The 20,084-nt window shown below is 43.3% G+C and overlaps 1 protein-coding gene across 5 annotated transcripts in view; it reads left to right on the plus strand.

Annotated features, from left to right (window-relative positions):
- Positions 1-20,084, plus strand: part of Slc12a1 (solute carrier family 12 member 1) — a 76,583-nt gene that overhangs the window by 8,170 nt on the left and 48,329 nt on the right. For 2 of the 5 annotated variants that reach the window (NR_073053.1, NM_001270617.1), the window contains 7 exon segments: positions 344-419; positions 5,658-5,753; positions 9,039-9,178; positions 10,133-10,243; positions 10,649-10,760; positions 13,455-13,582; positions 17,454-17,538. Coding sequence is in view for 4 of the 5 variants with exons in the window: in NM_001270617.1 (NP_001257546.1) it covers positions 344-419; positions 5,658-5,753; positions 9,039-9,178; positions 10,133-10,243; positions 10,649-10,760; positions 13,455-13,582; positions 17,454-17,538 (748 nt within the window). In the remaining variant the exon portion in view is untranslated. 5 annotated transcript variants of the gene reach the window in all.

The following is a 20,084-nucleotide window of genomic DNA, read 5'->3' on the forward strand; positions in this document are numbered from 1 at the left end:
CTGTTCACACTGAGAGTCATCCCCTAGGATCCTGTTCACACTGAGATCCATCCCCTAGGATCCTGTTCACACTGAGAGTCATCCCTTAGGATCCTGTTCACACTGAGAGTCATCCCCTAGGATCCTGTTCACACTGAGAGTCATCCCCTAGGATCCTGTTCACACTGAGGTTCATCCTGTAGGATCCTGTCCACACTGAGATCCACCCCCTAGGATCCTGTTCACACTGAGAGTCATAGCCTAGGTGGTCCCACAGGGCCAGCCAGCCCTGGACACCAGGGTTCCTGTGAAGGTTGGTTGGGCTTGGTCTGGGATGGCTCTCGACGCTCACCTTCATCCGCAGGTGAGGTGCATGCTGAACATCTGGGGAGTCATGCTCTTCATTCGCCTCTCCTGGATTGTAGGAGAAGCGGGAATTGGTGAGTCATTTCCCCTCCTAAACAATTTTTATGTAAATTGCAAGCTTAATAAACAACTTGGTTTTCCTTCAATGCTGCAGAAGATGAAGGTCACAGAAGTCATTTACACTTGAGCGCCTTTTTTTGCCCCTGACAATGTCAGGGAGGAGAAGTGGGGGCACTAACTCCTATAAGACTGGAATTTTCCAGTTTCCCCAGTAAGTGAATAGTCAGGTGAATAGTTCTAGCTTTCTGTAGAGTTTCAAGCATATGAGTAAATAAAGTGTATTCATTTCAAGTAACTACAGTCACACGTTGGGACATACGGATATTTGTATTTCATTTGCCTCAGACTATTCTGCTTATAAAGACTGGCAACACTTCACTAAGCGAAAAGGACCAGTGGGAAACTGGTAAAGATATATATACAAAAATATATGTGTGGCCTGATCAATAATGTGCTGCATTATTGAACATTTTACACAGAAAATAACTGTGTTGCTGTCACATACAAGCAGCAAAAAGCAAATTCTCAAAATTTTCCTAACTAGAAGCGTAAAACAAGAGTCGAAATGACCCGAGTCGTTGTAAATGAAGACTTACAATGTTGGTAACCAAATCTTTTTTTCTGGATAGAAAAAAAACGTGGTATTATCCCAGGAGTGATGACTTAATGCTTTTCAATTACATTCCAATGAAAACATTCTGTTGTACAGATTGTTTTTTTATTAAAAACATAAGGTTTATTTAGAAAAGTTACTTGAATTTCACCAAGTTTCCTAATTGACTGTGATGAAAATTAACAGTGTTATGTTGTATATGTGTGAAAACATTTGGATTGAGTTTTGAGGAGAGACTCAGGGAATATTGATAGGGAGAAGCTGGAAGCTCGGCCGTGTCTTCATATGCTGCTCAGGAAGACATCTCAATCTGTGTATGAAAAGTACCTGGTGTTATCCACCCTCCTTCAGCATGCCCTTTGAACCATCAGCTGACAACTGGAGCAGGAAGGCTCCGCTCTAACAGGGAAACAGGGAGCACTGAGCCAGCCCCGTCGGTTGTTTTTTTTTTTTTTTTTTTTTTTCCTCTCTCCATGTTTCTTGTTCAGCAGCTGCTATGTTCCTGACAAAAAGGCTGCTTGCTGGTTTGATGATGCGTAGCAAATGAATGCCTACAGCCGCAGGGTCCAAAATAAGTGTATGCCGTTCCATGGAAAAGCCGCAGCTTAATATTGCCAGGGCTTTGCTCCAGGGCTTCATGCAAAATTAGGTTTTTAAGGGCAGTTTAGTAACTTATTGAGATCATCAAGATGCAGTTCTTTGTGTGGGGGTGGGAGCACAGACAGCCGACGGCAAGAGTAATCCTTTCTAATGTATGTATTCAGCACCCATATGTTTGGGCAGCAATCTGAACTGTAATCAGATCTTACTCTACTCTTCACAGCCAAACCCAGTTTTACATCTATTACCAAGGTATAAAGGATCCTCTCTTTGCTAAGCAATTTGCTTCCAACATTAGCGTATCTAAACGAAATCATTTTGTTTGTGTAGTCGAATCTTACATAGAAGTCAGTGGAGTTCGCACTAACCTGATGGTGTGTGTTAGGCTGACTGGAGCTGTTGGTGTTGTTCCTTCTCCTGTTCTTTTAAGTTTCAGAACAGATTATAGTGAGTAGCCAAAATATCTTATCAACTCGCATAGTTAAGACCTAAAGCTAACTGGGTTAAGTCAACATTTGGTCCCATTTGTGTTTATGCAGTGCTGGTTTTCTCACGCATTTTGTTGACTTCCCCACTCAGTGTTGCAGACATTCCTTTCTAGGGTTTGGATAGAATTTATATCCTCTTTCAGGTCCTGGATCATTTTTGCCAAACTTTTGAAATCTTCATCTGGTATTTTCCCAATGTCAGCATCTTTGAGTTCAAGAGTTTTGGATAACTCTTCTTGGGAGGGAGCCTTCTTATTGTGCTTCCTACCCTTTAAGGCTCAATCTCTGGGACCATTTGATGAGGCAGCTTCTGTCATACACAGACACACACACACACACACACACACACACACACACACACACAGATACAGACAATCACACACATACTTTGCCAGGGAAATGTCCAACAGACATTGTGTCCAGCTTACTTCTCTCTATATTGAAGAAGAAAAAACACAAATACAAGTATTTTCTTCTTGCTTTAGGCATAGTTTAGGGACAGAGGAAACGATATATATTCAAGCCTGGACCTAGGAGATAAAGCAGGTGGAATCTGGTGACAGTAATTACAGCCCACAGGCAGCCATTGTGAGACTCTGAGCCTGGGCTGCCCAATTCCTAAACACACGTGGTAGCCTGAGCTACGAATGCTGTCCAGTTGTTCCTCTCTGCTGGACACCTCGCTGGGGCAGTGTCATCTCCAGCTAACCTAAGCATTACGCAGGGAAGCTGGGTGTGAAATGAGTCTGTGACCCAAAGCAAGTCACTCACACTCTTCAAGTTTTACTTCGCAGCTGACACTCAGGAAAATGACTTAATTCTCCCCCAATCAAGTATGTGAAGATATAGCTAAAATACCTTGCCAAATGGGCAGATACAAGTTGAGATGGGCTAACGCTGAGCTACTCATCTTGCTGGCGGGTGAGCAAGAGTTATCCAAGAGTGGAATAGAAAGCTGCAGAAGCCCGGGACTCACTGTCAAAGCTCTGAGCCTAACAAATGTGGGCGTTTTAAATAGACCTCTCCAGTGCTTCCTGCAGCGGGCCATGCAAGGGCCACGTCTTGAGAAACCAACACACTGAAAACTCTTTCAACCCGGGTCTTTTTGTTCTGTTTATTTAATTGTGAGAGATGTGCAAGCTTCTCACTGGTTTCTGGTAGAAAGTGGTGGTCAAACCACTTACAGACATGTACGCAGCACCGTAGGGCAAGGCAGGGATCGCTCAGGAGACAATGATCGGGAACTAATGGAGTTAGCCTGGGAGTAATGTCATACGATGCAAGCTTGTGGGCCCATACAGTGTCTAGAGTGTGCCAAACATTCATTCTCCAAATACTGAAAAGCAAAATGATGTATAGCAGCTAGAAATAACTTACATTTCATGGCGCCAGCACCTGAGGCCACACAGGAGAAGAGAAGTGATGCTCCTCCCAGTGTTGCTGGAACCCAAAACACTCAGTATAACTATTTCTCACAACCCTTTCTAAGGGTCTGTGGTAGGGGTGTGGTGAAGTAGGACGGGGTTTTTTATGTGTTCCCACACATAAAACAGCACAGAGTAAAACACTCTGAGCAGAGCTGCTAAACTCCCCACAATCGTCTCCTTGGATTCTGCGTCAGCTTCTTTGGAGAGGCTGATATGGGGGACAGGGGATAAGTTTCCTTCCGTCCATCTTGGGCTCATCGCCTACAGTCTCATGCATTAGACTGTCAGATTAACAAGAAATCACGTTTATTAATGTATTGTATAAAACATGGGGAGGACTCCATGGCAGGTGGCAATTCAAAGGAGCCGTTAAAACACTTGAATGCCATCTTAACCGAAGGACAATGGAACTGCAGAGAAGAGACCAGACAAAGAGAAGGGACTTTGTCCACCTTTCTAGGGTAGACAAGAGTAGGTAGGAAAATAAGTAGAGAAATTTGCTAGAAGAAAAGAACTGGTCAGGAAGTCTTGCTGGATTCCCATGAAACCTTCTATAGGCTGACAAGGATTTGCACTTGCTACGAGTGAGTGTCAGTTCTTCCAGAAAATGGAAACATGAACACATTCACGCATGCATGTCCCCACCTGGGCACAGAGGAAAGCTGAGAGATTTTCTTGTGCCTGCTCTGCCTATGTTCACTGTATAGCTTAAAAAAACAAATCCTTACACCATGGTGATATATTCTAGCATGTTATATGCCTGCCTAAAGACAGACAGACAGACAGACAGACACACACACACACACACACACACACACACACACACCAGCTGTTTGTTTCTTGAAACTAAAGATTTTGGATTTTATCATACTCGCTGCCCTTCTGAACCACAGTGTCCTCCAGAGTGGCTTTTTTTCACCCCGCTGTATTTGTGCCTTGCATCTCTACCAAAGCTAAACGTGCAGAAGGCTTTTAATAAACGTTTATGAGCATGGTGGGTATGCTGGCAGAGTAACCCTCGTGAGTATTACCCTTCGTGCGTCATGACAGTGACTTCGCACCTCTCCTCTTCAATTAACTGTGCTTTGGGTGTCAGAAAATAAGTAAATTCTGACGTCACACAACAAATAAGTGAACGTAGTTAAATTTGGGTCTGTCTGACTTACCCAGTGACCTAATGAACAGTTTGCTAATGAAGACATTTACCTGGAAAGCTAGTATAGCCTTCATTTGCACTCACAGCTGGAGGCTGTGTAGAACCTCATCAAAGACCAGGCTCATCCTATATTTTGCCTGAATGAAATTGTTCACTGGGGGGCAACACAGCTCTGCGCCTTCCAGAGATCTTGAATCTCTTAGTACCTGAATGGCGGGTCCGTGGGCAGCTTGCTAAATTCAAATGCAGTCTTTCAACAACTACGTAGGTGTGTTTGCTTCTATGTAAATGACCCAATGAGCTGTTCCACCATTTAATCGCACTTATTTTTCCTCTCTCAACTGAGGTCTCGGTGTGATTATCATCGGCTTAGCCGTGACAGTGACAGCCATCACAGGTCTATCCACCTCTGCTATCGCCACAAATGGATATGTCAGAGGAGGTAATTAAAGTTGTAAGCCAGATCTTCACGTGTAAGGTAAAGGCATCGCAAGCTCTAATAGCTCGCCACTGACCTTTCTGGGGTGTTTTCAAAGGTAAAGCAAGTTGGTTCCTTTCCTCCCACCAGGCAAAGGGGTGCGAGACAAATGAAGAAGGATTTAACCTTTGTCAAATCCCTACCTTTCTCGATCAGGTTCCTCTCAAGAAAGAGAGAAGGTCAGATGTCATGTTTCCCCTTTCCCAGCCACGGTATTTTCTCTCCCAGGACACCAACAGAAGTCGGCTTCTCCTTTCCAGGGCTGCACTGTAGACTGGGCTGACCTCGGATGCCACCCTTCATCATAACGAGTGCCTCTTGGACCTGATCTTCATGCCAGGCACAGCAACTCTACCTTTGTACAAAGAAACCCCACTGGGTCTAAAGCATGGGCCTGAAAAGTTCAATTAGAGGCAGCAGAACTTGCAGGAGTAGGGGGTCCGAGGAAGAAGAGTGAAATGTAATATCTTCTGTCTTTCATTGCTAACAGGTCTTGGAGTCCTTATAATTCTTCTTTCCACCATGGTAACCTCTATCACTGGGTTGTCAACTTCTGCAATAGCAACAAACGGGTTTGTTCGTGGAGGTAAAACTCTCTAAGATATCTAATATCCGCGGCACATGCTCCGGGTAGGCACAAGTTTTCCATATACTTTCTTACTGACGGGCACAGGAAGTGAGGAGATGCTGAACTCGGAGAGCAGCCACGGTGAGTGTAGTTCAAGTCGACCCAGGCCACGGCTAACGAATCCTGGCACATTACAGGTCCTGCTCCAGTGACGTGTGGCGTTCTTGGGGACAGTTCTTATTTTTCCAGGTCAGTCTGGACACTTCTTGCTGGCGTTTATCAGGAAAGGACTCCTCAGAGTGGCTACAGTTTTAAAGTACAGTGCGTTTCAGGTGCCTCCCACATTGTCGTGGAACGGGGACCAGTTAGAACATTTCAGGTTTCTGCAGGGAGACTGACCTTCTATGACTGCCGCATCATGAAGTAACGGTGATTTCTCTACCTACTGGAGCCAAACGCCTCTGTTGGGGGTTTTGCAGGTCTGGGAGTCATCATCATTGGCCTGAGCGTGGTAGTGACAACACTCACAGGTATCTCTATGTCTGCTATTTGCACAAACGGAGTGGTGAGAGGAGGTAAGCCAAGGGACTTACTTGTCATTATCTACTGTGGTTGCATATCCTGTCTAGAGGGGTTTAATAACTAAACGTGGAGATTTTTTGTTGCTAACTGGACTTGGAACAAAACAAAATAAAGCAAACTTAAATAAGAGGGTACAATTCTTAATTAAAAGCGAAAAGACCAGGAGAAAGGGCCCCTTTTATCCATTTCCTGTGAGGAATCCCACTGGGTTCTCAGTACCTGGGTGAGCCACACTGGTTCCCGCCTAGGCCCCCTTAGCCTGAGTGCTCCCCAATATCCCATTATATGGTGATTCCCATAGAGCCAACACTCTTGCACCCAGCCTTCAGGTCCTCCCTGAACAATCTGCTTCCATGAGAACCATCATCATCAACAAACAAACAAACAAACAAACAAACAAACAAACCATTACTATCACGTTCCCAGGCAGGCCTGAGTAGAAAACAAAGTAGGTGAAATCCGTCCCTGCTCTAGTTGCTCTCACCATGCTCATGGGGGCGCCACTGATTTTTGCCTTGTCTGTTTCATCAGGCTCCCTCTGCTTAGGGTTTGATGGTGGTGGCGGATGTGTTTTGTTTTGTTTTTTTTGTTTTGTTTTGTTTTGTTTTTCTTTTCTTTTTTTCGGAGCTGGGGACCGAACCCAGGGCCTTGCACTTGCTAGGCAAGCGCTCTACCACTGAGCTAAATCCCCAACCCCGTGTTTTGGTTTTTATGATTTATTTTTGTCTTTGATTGCGTGTGTGGCTGGGTGGTATATATGTGGTGTGTGTGGGGATGTTGTATATATGTGATTTGTGTCTGTGTGTGTGTGTGTAGTGTGTGTTTGTGTTTGTGTGTGTGTCTGTGGTGTGTATATGTGATGTGTGTATATAGTGTGTCTATGTGTGGTGTGTATGTTTCTTTGTGGTGTGTGTGTGGTATATGTCTGTGGTGTATATGTGATGTGTGTATGTGATATGTCTGTGTGTGGTGTGTATGTTTCTCTGTGGTGTGTGTGTGTGGTGTATGTCTGTGTGTGGTATGTGTTTCTTTGTGTGTTTGTGTGTGTGTGTTTGTGTGTGTGTGTATGTGTGTGTGTGTGTGTGTGTGTGGTGCTAGAAGAGGCCAGAAGATAGACTAGAGTTATAGATAGCTGTGAGCTACTTAACCTAGGTGCTAAGACCTCAGGTCCTCTGTAAAAACAACACATACCCTAGCCACTGAGCCATCTCTTTCACACGGTTTTGGTGTTGTGAGAGAATGTCTTACTCTTCGGGACCAGACTGGCCTTCCATCCATGACAATCTGCTTGCCTTAGCCTTCCAGATTCTTTGATTGCAGGCATGAATACCACCTCTGCCCCACCCCTCCCACCACTACCACTTCAGGGCCTTCTAAACATCATCCTATCCACAAGACACCTTTTCTCTCAACCTATATTTTATTAATTGATTTTAAAAAGATGTGTCTTACTTTATGTGGATGAGTATTATGCCTGAACCCATGTATGCGCACCGTGTGTGTGCCTGGTGCCCGAGGTAGTCAGAAGAGGGAACCAGACCCTCTGGAACTGGCATAGCATATAGCTATGAGCCACCACATGGGTGCTGGGAATTGAACCTGGATCCTCTGCAAAAGCAACAAGGGCTCCTAATTGTTAAGTCAACTCTTCAGCCCCTATCTGTCTCTGGTAATTGTCCAGACAGTTTGCTGAGTAAAGTTAACTTTTAAAAACTCATGTGGATTTGCTCTACCGGATAATATGTTCCATTCTGAGAACTGCTGTGCACGGGACACAGTTCCTCCTCTGTACACGGTGGCTCTGTTCTGAGTTTGCTTGTCCCATGTTGACTCTGCAGACCCCATGACTAACTCCACCTAAGAAGTCACTGTGGTGTTCATGTCCCTCATCCAGCCTGTTTGCCAATTACTTCATCTACCTGTGAGGTGCTACTGTCCAGTTCTCATGTCACAAGAGTGGGTGACCACAGACAAAGCTCTTCTTTCGTGTTCAAGAAAGAGCAAGCCCCACTCCCCCCAGGTTTTCTCTCTATTCCTCGTTCTTATTGTGAGAATTCAGGTTTCATTAGGGCTAAAACCAGAAAACAAGGGTAGGAAACACACACCCCAAAACCGATGCTCACTTTACTGACTAGCTATCAGAAAAGTTCATGCAACACAATGGAAGTTAGAAGAGAAAAAGATCAACTACCTTGTTCTTTTGGGTCAGGGTTTTATGTAACCCAGCCCAACTTCAAATGTACAATGGCTGAGGTTACTCTTGCCTACCCAGTCCCCGTACCCATCACCTCCCAAGAGCTGAGGTAACAGGCTTGTGCCACAACCCCAGAATGAAACAAGTTCTGCCATTTTGTTTTCTACCCTGGTCTGTCAGTTTCTGAAAACTTCAAATCTAAATTTTTATTTGTTACTTTAATAATTTGGATACTCTGGTGATTTTTTTAAAGACAACACATTTGGGTAAAGCCTACTGTTATTATTTATAAATTTAAATTAGGATTCTAACTGGTAAGTCTTGATAAGTTGAACTGTATTGGCACATAGTTTGCAGACTATTTACAGAGTTCAAGGCAGAGCTAGCTACAAATATCCATGGTGACATAGGACTTCTAAAATTACTAGAACTCCATAATACTCCTATTGGGATGATTACAGTTGGAATTTAGAGACTGGGGACCTTGGCGTCCTGCCCCAGCTGACACAAGTGCTCTCTCATCACAGGTGGAGCCTACTACCTGATTTCCCGGAGCTTAGGGCCTGAGTTCGGTGGGTCAATAGGCTTGATTTTTGCTTTCGCCAATGCAGTGGCTGTCGCTATGTATGTGGTGGGGTTCGCGGAGACTGTGGTAGACCTTCTTAAGGTAATTAAAACTTTTCTTTGTACCCACAAACCAAACGCACTACCTCATACAATCTGGCTTTGAGTTCAGTTCATACCCTACCATCTGGGAGATTTAAATCTGTTTCCTATGCAGTTTATTTTCTAAAGTTGAAAGATGAGCTAATATTACTACTGCTTTGTGCATTTCACAAGAGCTCACTCAGTACTGATCATGTAAAAAGGATGTAGAGTTGTGAAAATACGAAGCTTCAGGTAGAAGGCAGGCCTTCTTTCCTGTAGCCACACCACTGTTGCTCACAAGGTTCCCAAAGGGGAAGAAGGTTTGAACATGAGAACAGCTCACTGTTCAAAACTAGGCCTTTCTTAGCTAGGAATCCCACCCACCCAGATGCTTTGGGAAGAAGCTTTGTGAACGCATGTAGTGTGGCAACTCCCCACCTTCCTCTCATGCCAATCAAGGGTCCGGCTGAGTTCTGATGTTATAAAGAATCTCTATTGGGAAGTTACATGAATAAGTGAGCTCACTGTGTACTTCTTAAGGTTTGCTCTCTTCAAGAGATGCATTACTGAGTCTGTGTTCCTTGTCCTTAAGTGTGAACAACACTTAAGTTTCCAATATTCATATTGTAAGCCACTCATTTTTATTCTTCTAACATTCCTCTTGGCACATAAAAGTAATTAGCTAAAACACAACACCAAGGGTGTGCACACACATTCTTTTACTTAGTGCTGCAGCAGCTCCCAAAGGAATTTCTAACATCTCTAGCCCTTAGCCTAGCCTATCAAAGGCCTACAGCACAGAGAAAATAAAATTAGAACTCTTTTGACTTCTGGAATGTATGAATATTTCATTGTTTTATTATCCTACGTGGCCTCAGGTATTTGTGTACAGTATCTCTTCTTGTTGAATGTTACAAGACAGACTGAATGCAAAGAGCTATCTCTAATCATTCGAGTGATTCCCTCCTCCCAGGAGAGTGATTCAATGATGGTGGATCCAACCAATGACATCCGAATAATCGGTTCCATCACGGTGGTGATTCTTCTAGGGATCTCAGTAGCTGGGATGGAGTGGGAAGCTAAGGTGAGCATCTCTAAACAACACCATGACAAGTGCTGGCCAGGCCCTGAGTTACTCACAACAATGAAAGGAACACCATACTCACAAAGAACAGCTCATTGTAACAAAGGGCATAAGTCCACGCTAGGTCGCCATCATAACACTAAGCATCAAGTCTGGTCAGGACTGCCTTGCTTCACCTTGCTTGCCACTGTTGTAGTGACACAGTCAGCAAGACTGATGAACCTTCATGCTCAACCATTGTTCAGAACAGCAGCACCCCACACTGGAGACCCAGGTTTCACCCTCACTTGCTGAGCAGAGAGGAGGGCAATATATTAAGCTTCACCTGTGCAATGAGAATGCCCAGACTCAAATAGTCAGTATCATTGTTGCTTCTAAGTTGTCCCCTTCCCTGTGGTGTCACAGGCTCAAGTGATTCTCCTGGTCATTCTACTCATTGCTATCGCAAACTTCTTCATTGGAACTGTCATCCCATCCAACAACGAGAAGAAATCCAGAGGCTTCTTCAACTACCAAGGTAAGTGTGACCAGCCAGTCAGCCGCCACTCAGTAAATGTGCCTATACCATTCTGCCCACTACTACCTTACTCATGCCATCCGCAGCCACCAGAATTCCAGTGTGATCAGGAAGGGACCTAGAACTGGATTCAGGAGACTGTGTTGGGTTGGGTCTTGACTCTTGATCATCAGCTGAACAGGTTTCACATTTCCTGTTTGGTTCTTAGATTTTCCCACTAAATGAATAATGACGACATCCTGAGGACAGTTTAAAGTAAATGTGTAAAGCATTTAAAGTTTAGAAGTAATTTTGATAAGTCAATCTTTTTCAACTGAATGTGTGAAAGTCTCTTGTAAATCCTTGAATATTGGGTGGTCACTAGAGGGTTAAATAGTAAGACTAGAAGCTACCTGTAGGGAAGGGAAACCTGGAGCTGGAAACGATGGTCAACCACTGAAGAACACTAATGTTAAATCAAGTCCTCTCATCTTCCTGGGACTTTGTAGCATCCAACCTTGCTGGACATAGCCTGCCAAGAACCACTGTCAAGCTTTCAAGCACTCTGGGTTAGGAGACTGGTGAGAATGCTCAGCCTTTCACAGCAGCTCACACACAACCTCTGTAACTCCAGTTCTACAGGATCTAGCACCCTTTTCTGGCCTCTGGAGGCATCAGGCAGTCACACAGTATACGTACCCGCATACAAAGAAAACGCATCCATTAAAAACAAGTTATGGGTGAATTACTTGTGCCTCTCCTTGTGGTCTCCCCCACAGCATATTTGACCTTTTTCTCCCCTTTTCTGCTTCTCCTGCTTTCTTACTTTCTACCCTAGCTTACTCAAGAGCACATAGCTGAGGTGTGCATCATATACATGTACATATGCATATATGTCACATACATATACATAATCTACAAATGCATCATATACATGTACATAAACATATACATATATGTCACATACATTTACATCGTCTACATATGCATCATATACATGTACATAAATATATACATACATGTATATCATTTGCATCTACATCTTCATATCTTCATTTCGTACTCAGTTGTCAGTACCGGTGACTCCTTCGCCATTTTTAAAGCCATGTGGTTCTTTTATTTGCTTTTCTCTGCCGTGGTTATTTGATTTCTTCCGGTTTTGCTGTTCTTTCTTTCCTACCCGCCCGCCCACTTTGCATCTTCTGATGTTTTCAACTTTCTTTCCTCCTTTTTCTCATCTCTCACTCCTTTCTTTCTCCAGTTTCTTCCTCTTTCTCTCCTTTCTGCCTTTCCTCAAGATTGCTTCCTTTTCATCTAGGGGACTTAGTGACAGCCTCCAGGGGTGTTGGTTGCCTCACCACGGTCCTGTTCTCTGAGAATTTGGTAGAAGGACTAAGGTCTGAACTCTGGAAGGAAGAGCTGAGAGAGTAGAAGACTAGGGGCCTGTCTGCTGTGCAGCCTCCCTCCCACTCTTCCCTACAGTTTGTGGAAGGTCTAGAAAGGCAGGTTGTTTAAAGACACATGGACTTGAGTATGTGGCTATGAGGGGTAGGTAAGTTTGGGCCGTATATTTGTGAAGGAGCTAACATGCTCCTACAAGAATTATGGCGTTTTGGCATATTTACTCAATTTTATGTATTTTAATATAAATTGTTTTCAGACAATGTACTCTGATTATGGTGTTCCCTCCCACGACTCCTCCCTAGTCCTATCGCTCTCCCTACAGGCAGAACTTCATGCCTTCTCTTTCTCTGTCTTTTTAGAAAACAGGGAGATAAACAGACAAACAAAATAAAAACAAAAAAACTAATTAGAGACACACATACACATTTATACTAAACAAAATCCAGTGGGGCAGTGGTGGCACTCACCTTTAATCTAAGCCCACAGGAGGCAGAGGCAGGCACTCACCTTTAATCCAAGCCCGCAGGAGGCAGAGGCAGGCAGAGGCTAACCTGGTCTACAGAGTTCCAAGACAGCCAAGGTTTCACACAGGAACCCAGCCTCAAAACACAACCAAACGAAAAACATTCAAACACAAAATGGGAAACCCATAATATTCAAGCAAAAGAAAGCAAGACCAAGAATAAAAAAGTCCAAACAAAGCAATATGAGATAAAAAGTCTTTAAAAAATAATGTTGAGTTTCCTTTGTGTTGGCTACTGTGCCACATGGGGATTCTCATGGGGGTTTGTATGCCCAGTGAGATTCTGCTGGAGGAGACTGATTTTTCCTTCTGCAAGAATTTCTTACCCTTTTCCATTTCTTTTGTACTCAAAAAGACAAACAAGCATGGTTTCTTTTTTTTTTAAGACTTATTTATTATATATAAGTACATAGTAGCAGTCTTCAGACACACCAGAAGAGGGCATCAGATCCCATTACAGATGGTTGTGAGCCACCATGAGGTTGCTGGGATTTGAACTCAGGACTTCTAGAAGAGCAGTCAGTGCTCTTAACCGCTGAGCCATCTCTCCAGCCCACAAGCATGGTTTCTAATGACTTTTTCAAAGCTCTGTCTAGATGTCTAAGACTTAAATGTGTACCCACAATGATAGATACCTCAGTATTCAGGAAAGAATGAACAACAGTTTCAAGTTGACTCTGCTGCAATTCTCAGGATCGATTTCTCCTTAGAAATACAGAAGTCAAGAGTGTAAGATCCTACTATGTGGAAAACCCAACACAGTGATGTTCCACTCACTTCTATTTCAGCATCTATATTTGCGGAAAACTTTGGGCCAAGCTTCACAGAGGGAGAAGGCTTCTTCTCGGTCTTTGCTATCTTTTTCCCAGCTGCTACTGGGATTCTTGCTGGTGCCAACATCTCTGGAGACCTGGAGGTATGTATGTAGTTTCCTCTGCTCTGAGGCCCTGGTGGTGGAAGTGCGGTTCGAGCATGAGAAGCTGTCCAATTAAATATGACTTAGAACATGACAGGTCCTAGAGACTCCAGAGTGAAGGTTTCTACATGACTTCCTGGTTATTTATAAGCCTTCTCACACTCTCTCCTTTCATTCTAAATATGGCCTCCTAACAACATAGTACTGTTCTGAGGTCTATGTTCAGTGGCATCCACAAACAGTGTGTTCACAGTAGGTCATTTTCCAATAAAATGAACAGAGTTCAGTGAGTTGTAAGAATCACACCTTCTTCCCCTTTAAAAATCTTAGTGGATAAGAATTCAAGACATTTGAGGAGAAAAAAAACCAACAACAACCAGCCACATGGACACTTAGACCTCGCTTCCTAGCCTTCTCCATTAAGGGCTATGGGGACCGTTGTTTCAGCTGCGATAGTGGTTTCCATATTTTATAGAGGATCACTCACTAGCTACAGCCAAAACGAAATTGGACTTTGTGTTTCTGGCACACATATGTTGGCGATCATAGGCCATCCAAAAAAATTTAGAAAAACTGCTTCAAAGTGTATCCAGGGGACTCAGAGAACATCCTGTGTCACCTCTACCTTGAGGTTCACTCTCATCTTTAAGGTCCTAGAAGATTAATCACTTCCTGGTTCATACTCTACCTCCTAAGAAGGGAACTGGAATTGTAAAGGACAGCTTGCACGAGTCACTTCTGCTGATATCCCATTGGTCTGCTATGTCCTTACCTAGCTTCATAGGATTCTACAAAACACATTCTGGAGAAGAGCAACTACGTACCCCAGTAAGTCTGAGGGGTTCCAGTATTATAAGGAGAAGGCTTCGAAGACAATAAGAGTCTCTTCTGTAAAAAGGACACTGGCTTTGCCTCACACACACAAAGGAAGACACAAATCTCACCTCAATTGATAATACATTTCTGAAGATGAGTATTTGCAAGAGTCACCAGGAGATATGAATTAAGTGAAAAACATGCATGGACCAATCAGTGGAATTGTAAAATAAAGATACCGAACAAAGAGTTCTTCAGTTGGCCAAGATTGGTTCCTTCAAGGAGGAACTTGAGGGAAAGGGCTGGAAGTTGATTACTGGGGAAGAACAAGGCAATCCTGGGCAGAGAAAGCAAGCAGAGTCTGGTGTGAGAAACCTGAGGACAGCAGGGAGGCTCTTGCATGACACCTGAGAGCCTCACAGGCTTCACTCAAAGGGAGCTGCTGGGAAGATGCTCTTTGGAGAGCATCAAACACTGTGGAAGTGAGGACTTTGCCTTCAGGTTGATCCATTGTATATCTTCAGGGATATCATGGTCTTAGTAGATATTGGCTGAGTGACTGCGTTAAGGCATTTGTATTTGCTATACTAGTGACCCACCGTCATGGTAAATTCTTGATCAGAGAGGCAATGGCAGAAGAAAGGTCATGACAAAAGTCAAAGTCAAAACCTCGTTCAAAACAGCTCAGCTCCTTTCCCCATTTAGTGAAATGTAGTCATGAGCTCCTTTTTTTCTCTCTACCTAGGAAAGTATCAGAGTTCACTGATGTAAGCTTCCAAAAGCTACTGGCAGGCTTTTAAAGTGGAAAACATTGTGCTTTCTTTAGACTCCTTAAAAACGAGGTTCTTAGTCAGTTCATCTTACGTCTCGCCTGAACTAAGCCCGTGCAGTAAAAAGCTGCTTTTAGTTAGAAACAATGGAAATGACGTCTTTTACTATAAGCCATTATACGTTCTATTCCATTCTGTTCCTTTAACACTGGTTGCACGTTATTGGATTGATTTTATGACATAGTAGATGTGGAAGAGGAGGCTTGGACTCAGCAAATGAGGTTAAAACACCTTATACCCAGTTATGCTCAAATGAAGTTGGGTATGTCACCCAGATCCCATGAATTTTTTGTGTGGAGTGGGCATGTGCCTGCGTGTGTGTGTGTGTGTGTGTTTGTGTGTGTGTGTGTGTGTGTGTGTGTGTGTGTGTGTGTGGCTTGTGGATTAGTAGCTGCACAGAGCTGGTCACACCCATGTAGGGCAGTTTTGCTTGGTTAAGTGTGATCTCCAGTGGTGTTTGCATTTGCATTTACCAATTATGACGTCTTCGATGGACCTGATCATCATATTTAAGTTTTAAAAAGCAATGCTCAAACTTCGTTTGCCTATATTGATTGCCCCAGGAGACTATTGTCTGCTGGAATTGACTTTTCTCTATTTGGTATTTATTGACTCCTTTTGAATGCCCGGTACCTGCCCTGTATAAGAAAAGCATGCACAAAAATATTTGTATATAAATAAAATTAAATATAATCCAATATGCTGCTTGGATGTTGGCTTGATATAATTTAGCAGTCCTTTTTCCAAGTCACATCGAATATGGTAAACTAAGTATCATGTGGACTCGATTCCGTGTGTGTCTATACATTGATAAGCAAGAGACAAGCTCACACCCTGGCATAAGCTTGGCTTTAGCTTGTAAAATGAAGAATTTTGAGAGACTGGAGAATTTAGTAGATGGTCCTTTTTGCTCAGCCAGAAAGGCTTTTCATTTGGTTGGTTTATTTTTTTTTGATTGTTTGTTTTAATTAGAGACAAGTGTAAGCTCAGTATAAAACACACATACACCTAGATATTGTGAAAATGCCCGATACGTTTGTGTCTGATGAATCTGCATACAATTCACAAGGAAACAGAGGTCTGTTGTACTTGTGTAGTGTCCCTTTGGATGGGAGTTCAACTCTTTTACCTGAGCACTTGTTCATTTGTTTTTGTTTTTGTTTTTAACATTTGGATTTGTTTATTAAAAATAGAACTACTTTTCTCCTTTTCTTTTTTATTTGAAAATAGATTCTTTTCATATGATACATTCTGATTACAGCTTCTCCTCTGCCTACTTCTCCCAATTCCTCCCCATCCCTTCTCCCACCCAGATTTACTCTCTTTCCATCTCTTTTTAGAAGACAACAGGCAATGAGGCATAATAATAAAGTGAAATAAGGTAAAACAAAAGCAAACAGAATAACCAAACACACACACACACACACACACACACACACACACACAAAACTCATATAGACACAAAGATATACATGTTCACAGACACAAGAATCCCATGAAAACACAAAACTGGAAGCCATAATATAAACATAAAGGGTTTGTAAGGCAAAAACAAACAAACAAGACTCCTGACCTAACATCAGAAGACAAAGAACCCCAAAGACACCGCCGAGACGGTTTTGGGTCGTCCATCTACTGCTGCTCATTAGGCCTATCCTTGAGAGCGGTTTGTTTCCCCAGTGAGACCCCCTTGGAAAAAAACTAATTTCTCATTTGCAAGTGGCTATCAATGGGAGATTGCTTCTGGGTTAGGAAGGGGGGCATGTGTGCACTTTTCCTTTCAGCTCTACGACCCCATCTAGTACAGACTGGTGTAAGCCCTGTGCATTCATAGGCAGCACCAGGTTTTATATTCCATTGCTCACCCTAAACCAGACGATCTGAACCTGGGGGTCATGACCCCTTTGGGGGCTGCACATCAGCTATTTACATTATGATTCATAACAGTAGCAAAATCTCATTTATGACGTAACAATTAGTAACTTTACGGCTGTGGGTTCACCACAAACAACATCAAAGAAGCGTATTAAAGGGCCACAGCATCGGGAAAGTGGAAACAACTGACAGTCCCCAAAGACTGTCCACTTTGCCCTTTGCTAGATGATTTCTTTCGCCCTTGCCTTAGGGAGCGTAGTTTAACATTTTGAAAACACAGAAACAACTCCCAGCTCTCTGATCCTGATCGTCATTCAGTGTATTCTCTCCTCTTCGTATTCTTCCCACAGGATCCCCAGGACGCCATCCCCAGAGGGACCATGCTGGCCATTTTCATCACCACCGTCGCCTACATAGGTGTTGCTATTTGCGTAGGTGAGAGGAACATCTCTGCTATCAGAACTTCAAGGAGCCCAGTGGTTCTTTGTGTCTGATGATTTCAGAGGAACCTAAGTAAGGAGAAAGTTTGTTTTTTGAAGGCACCAGCTTTACTTCTTTTCTTAGTACTGAAGGGTTTGTATCTGGGGGAGGGGGTGATGCAATTAGAATGCAGCCTTGTCACCCTTGACGATAGTACTGAGAAAGCTATCACCCCCAACGCTCAGTTCTCTTGCCTTGTGAAGTGAGTGAGAAACCAGGGCAGAGCAAAGTAGGAAAAAAAAAAAAAAAAGATCGAACAAAACCCAAACTCAAACATGGCAAAGGAAGTCATGAAAGATGGAGAATTCACAACAATATCGCCAACTTGGAAGTGTCGTTGACACCAACTGCCAGGAACTCAGAGAAGCCCCAGCTGTTAGCAGTGTGGGAGCCAGCTCTATGCTCCTGTGTGCAGAGCGTGCACATGTGCCTTCTCCTTCTGCTCACAGGCAAGCTTTGTTTCACCTGCTGCCTGAAGTCACGCCTCCTCTGAGGGCCAGGGCTTGCTTATGCTGTAGAAGGAAGGAGTTTGTTTTCCAACAGGCAGAGAAGAAACCCTCTTCAGTGCATGGGGAGGAGTGCGGGCCCAGGTTAGACAACTATGGAAGTCTGGTGGCCATCTGACCAAAGAGTAAACTCCAGTAGTCCTCTGTTTAGTGTAAGAAAAATTGGGAGAGTCTGTGTGACTTAAATAGGTTTCTGAAGAAGAAAACAGAAACTGAAAAAGCAGAAAGCTAAAATGGCCTCCGATCTTGCTGTATCTTGCGTGAGGAACCTGGTGAGGTGACTCACTGCGCTGTAGCATTCAGAGCTGAGCTACACAGGAAGGCATTTTCAGATTCGATGCCTTAGGACATCAACAGCTAAAGAATAACACTGAGGCCGCCTGAGGGTGAGTCTTCCAAATGTGGTTTTAGGCAAGCGTGCGAATGCTTAAGGAATAGAAGAGTTGAGGGAATGAGTGGCTACAGAGCTCATCTGAGAGGCTCTTTGAGTTTCAGGTAGCAGTTTGTGTGTCTGTACTTTGCCAGGCCATGAAGACCTGTCAGAGAATCAATGCTAACAGTGGCTCATGGCCTGGCATCTGAGGACTTGGGACAGATCTATTATGCAGGTCACAGAATACGTGGTTCCAAAAAGATGGTTGGACCTAAAGTGACCAGTACAAAGAGGCAAAATCTAGGTGGATAATTTTTCTTAACAATCAGCAGAAGTTCAACGTGTACAGAGAGGGTAGTAGGCCACCTTTCAAGCCTGTGATAAAATGTATCGAGAGTTCCATGATTGACAGAAGAATATATGTAATTCTCATCCCCTAAACTATCTTTTAAATAATTCCGTTTCTATCCAACCATCCATCCATCCATCCATCCATCTATCCATTCATCCACCTACCTATATATCTACCTATCTATCATCTATCTGTGATATATGTGCGTCCACATGTTTGTTTGTTTGCATGTGTGTTTGTGAGTGTAGAGGCATGCATACCAGGAAATTCACGAAGATCAAAGGACTCACGTAGGTCCTGGCCTTCGCCCTGGATCAAAGCAGGGTCTCTGTTGCCTACTGCTGTGCACACCAGTCTAGGTGACCTGCTGTCTTGCAGAGAATCACTCGCCTCCCCTTCCCATCCCAGCACAGGAGGTGTGACACGTAACTACCATGCTCAGCTTTACATGGGTTCTAAGGGTTCAAATCAAGGTGCTCATGTATGTGCGGTGAGCACTTCACTGACCGAACCATGTCTCTAGCGCCTGTCCTAATGAAAAGGCTTACCTAGGATTAGAACCAGCGACCTCTCGCACCATAAGCAAGAAAAACATACCCTCAGACTAATGAGTCACCTTGGGAGCTCTCAAGAGTAGTAGTAATAAAAGACCATGCCAGTGGAGTGAAAAAGCAAAATGAACGTCTTTATTAGTTGGCATTTGGCTTACAAAGAACCTATCATTTATATAGTTTTTTTTAAATCCTTATATATAGTTTACATGTATATCCATATACTTCAATAACTATCAAATACATAATGGCAGAGATTACAGTTAGAAAAACTCACAGGTATAGTAAAGATTTGAAATATACATTGAGTCTCTTCTTTGCTTCATTTCCTTGCTATCTTATTCATATACATTACTGCATTTCTTATTCATATACATTACTGCATTTCTTATTCATATACATTACTGCATTTCTCACCCATGCCCCCATGGCACTTTCTCTACCCCCTCCCCCTCCATTTGCTACACTCCCTCCCCCTCTACTTTCCCATCATGTATATGTGCATGTGTAGGCATATATACATGTCTACATCTACATATATGTGTAGGTATGCAAAACACACAGATTCAGATCTAGATTCTCATCTGAAAGAAAACTTGCAATCTCCATCTCACCAAGTCTATCTTATTTTGCTTAGCGCATGATGTTCTCTAGTTCCAGCCATATTCTGCCAAGTAACATAATTTTCTTCTTAGGAACACTTGTTGCTCATGAGAAGG

The sequence above is a fragment of the Rattus norvegicus genome, chromosome 3 (genome assembly GCF_021556685.1).
Source record: "Rattus norvegicus strain SHRSP/BbbUtx chromosome 3, alternate assembly SHRSP_T2T, whole genome shotgun sequence".
Classification (NCBI taxonomy): domain Eukaryota; kingdom Metazoa; phylum Chordata; class Mammalia; order Rodentia; family Muridae; genus Rattus; species Rattus norvegicus.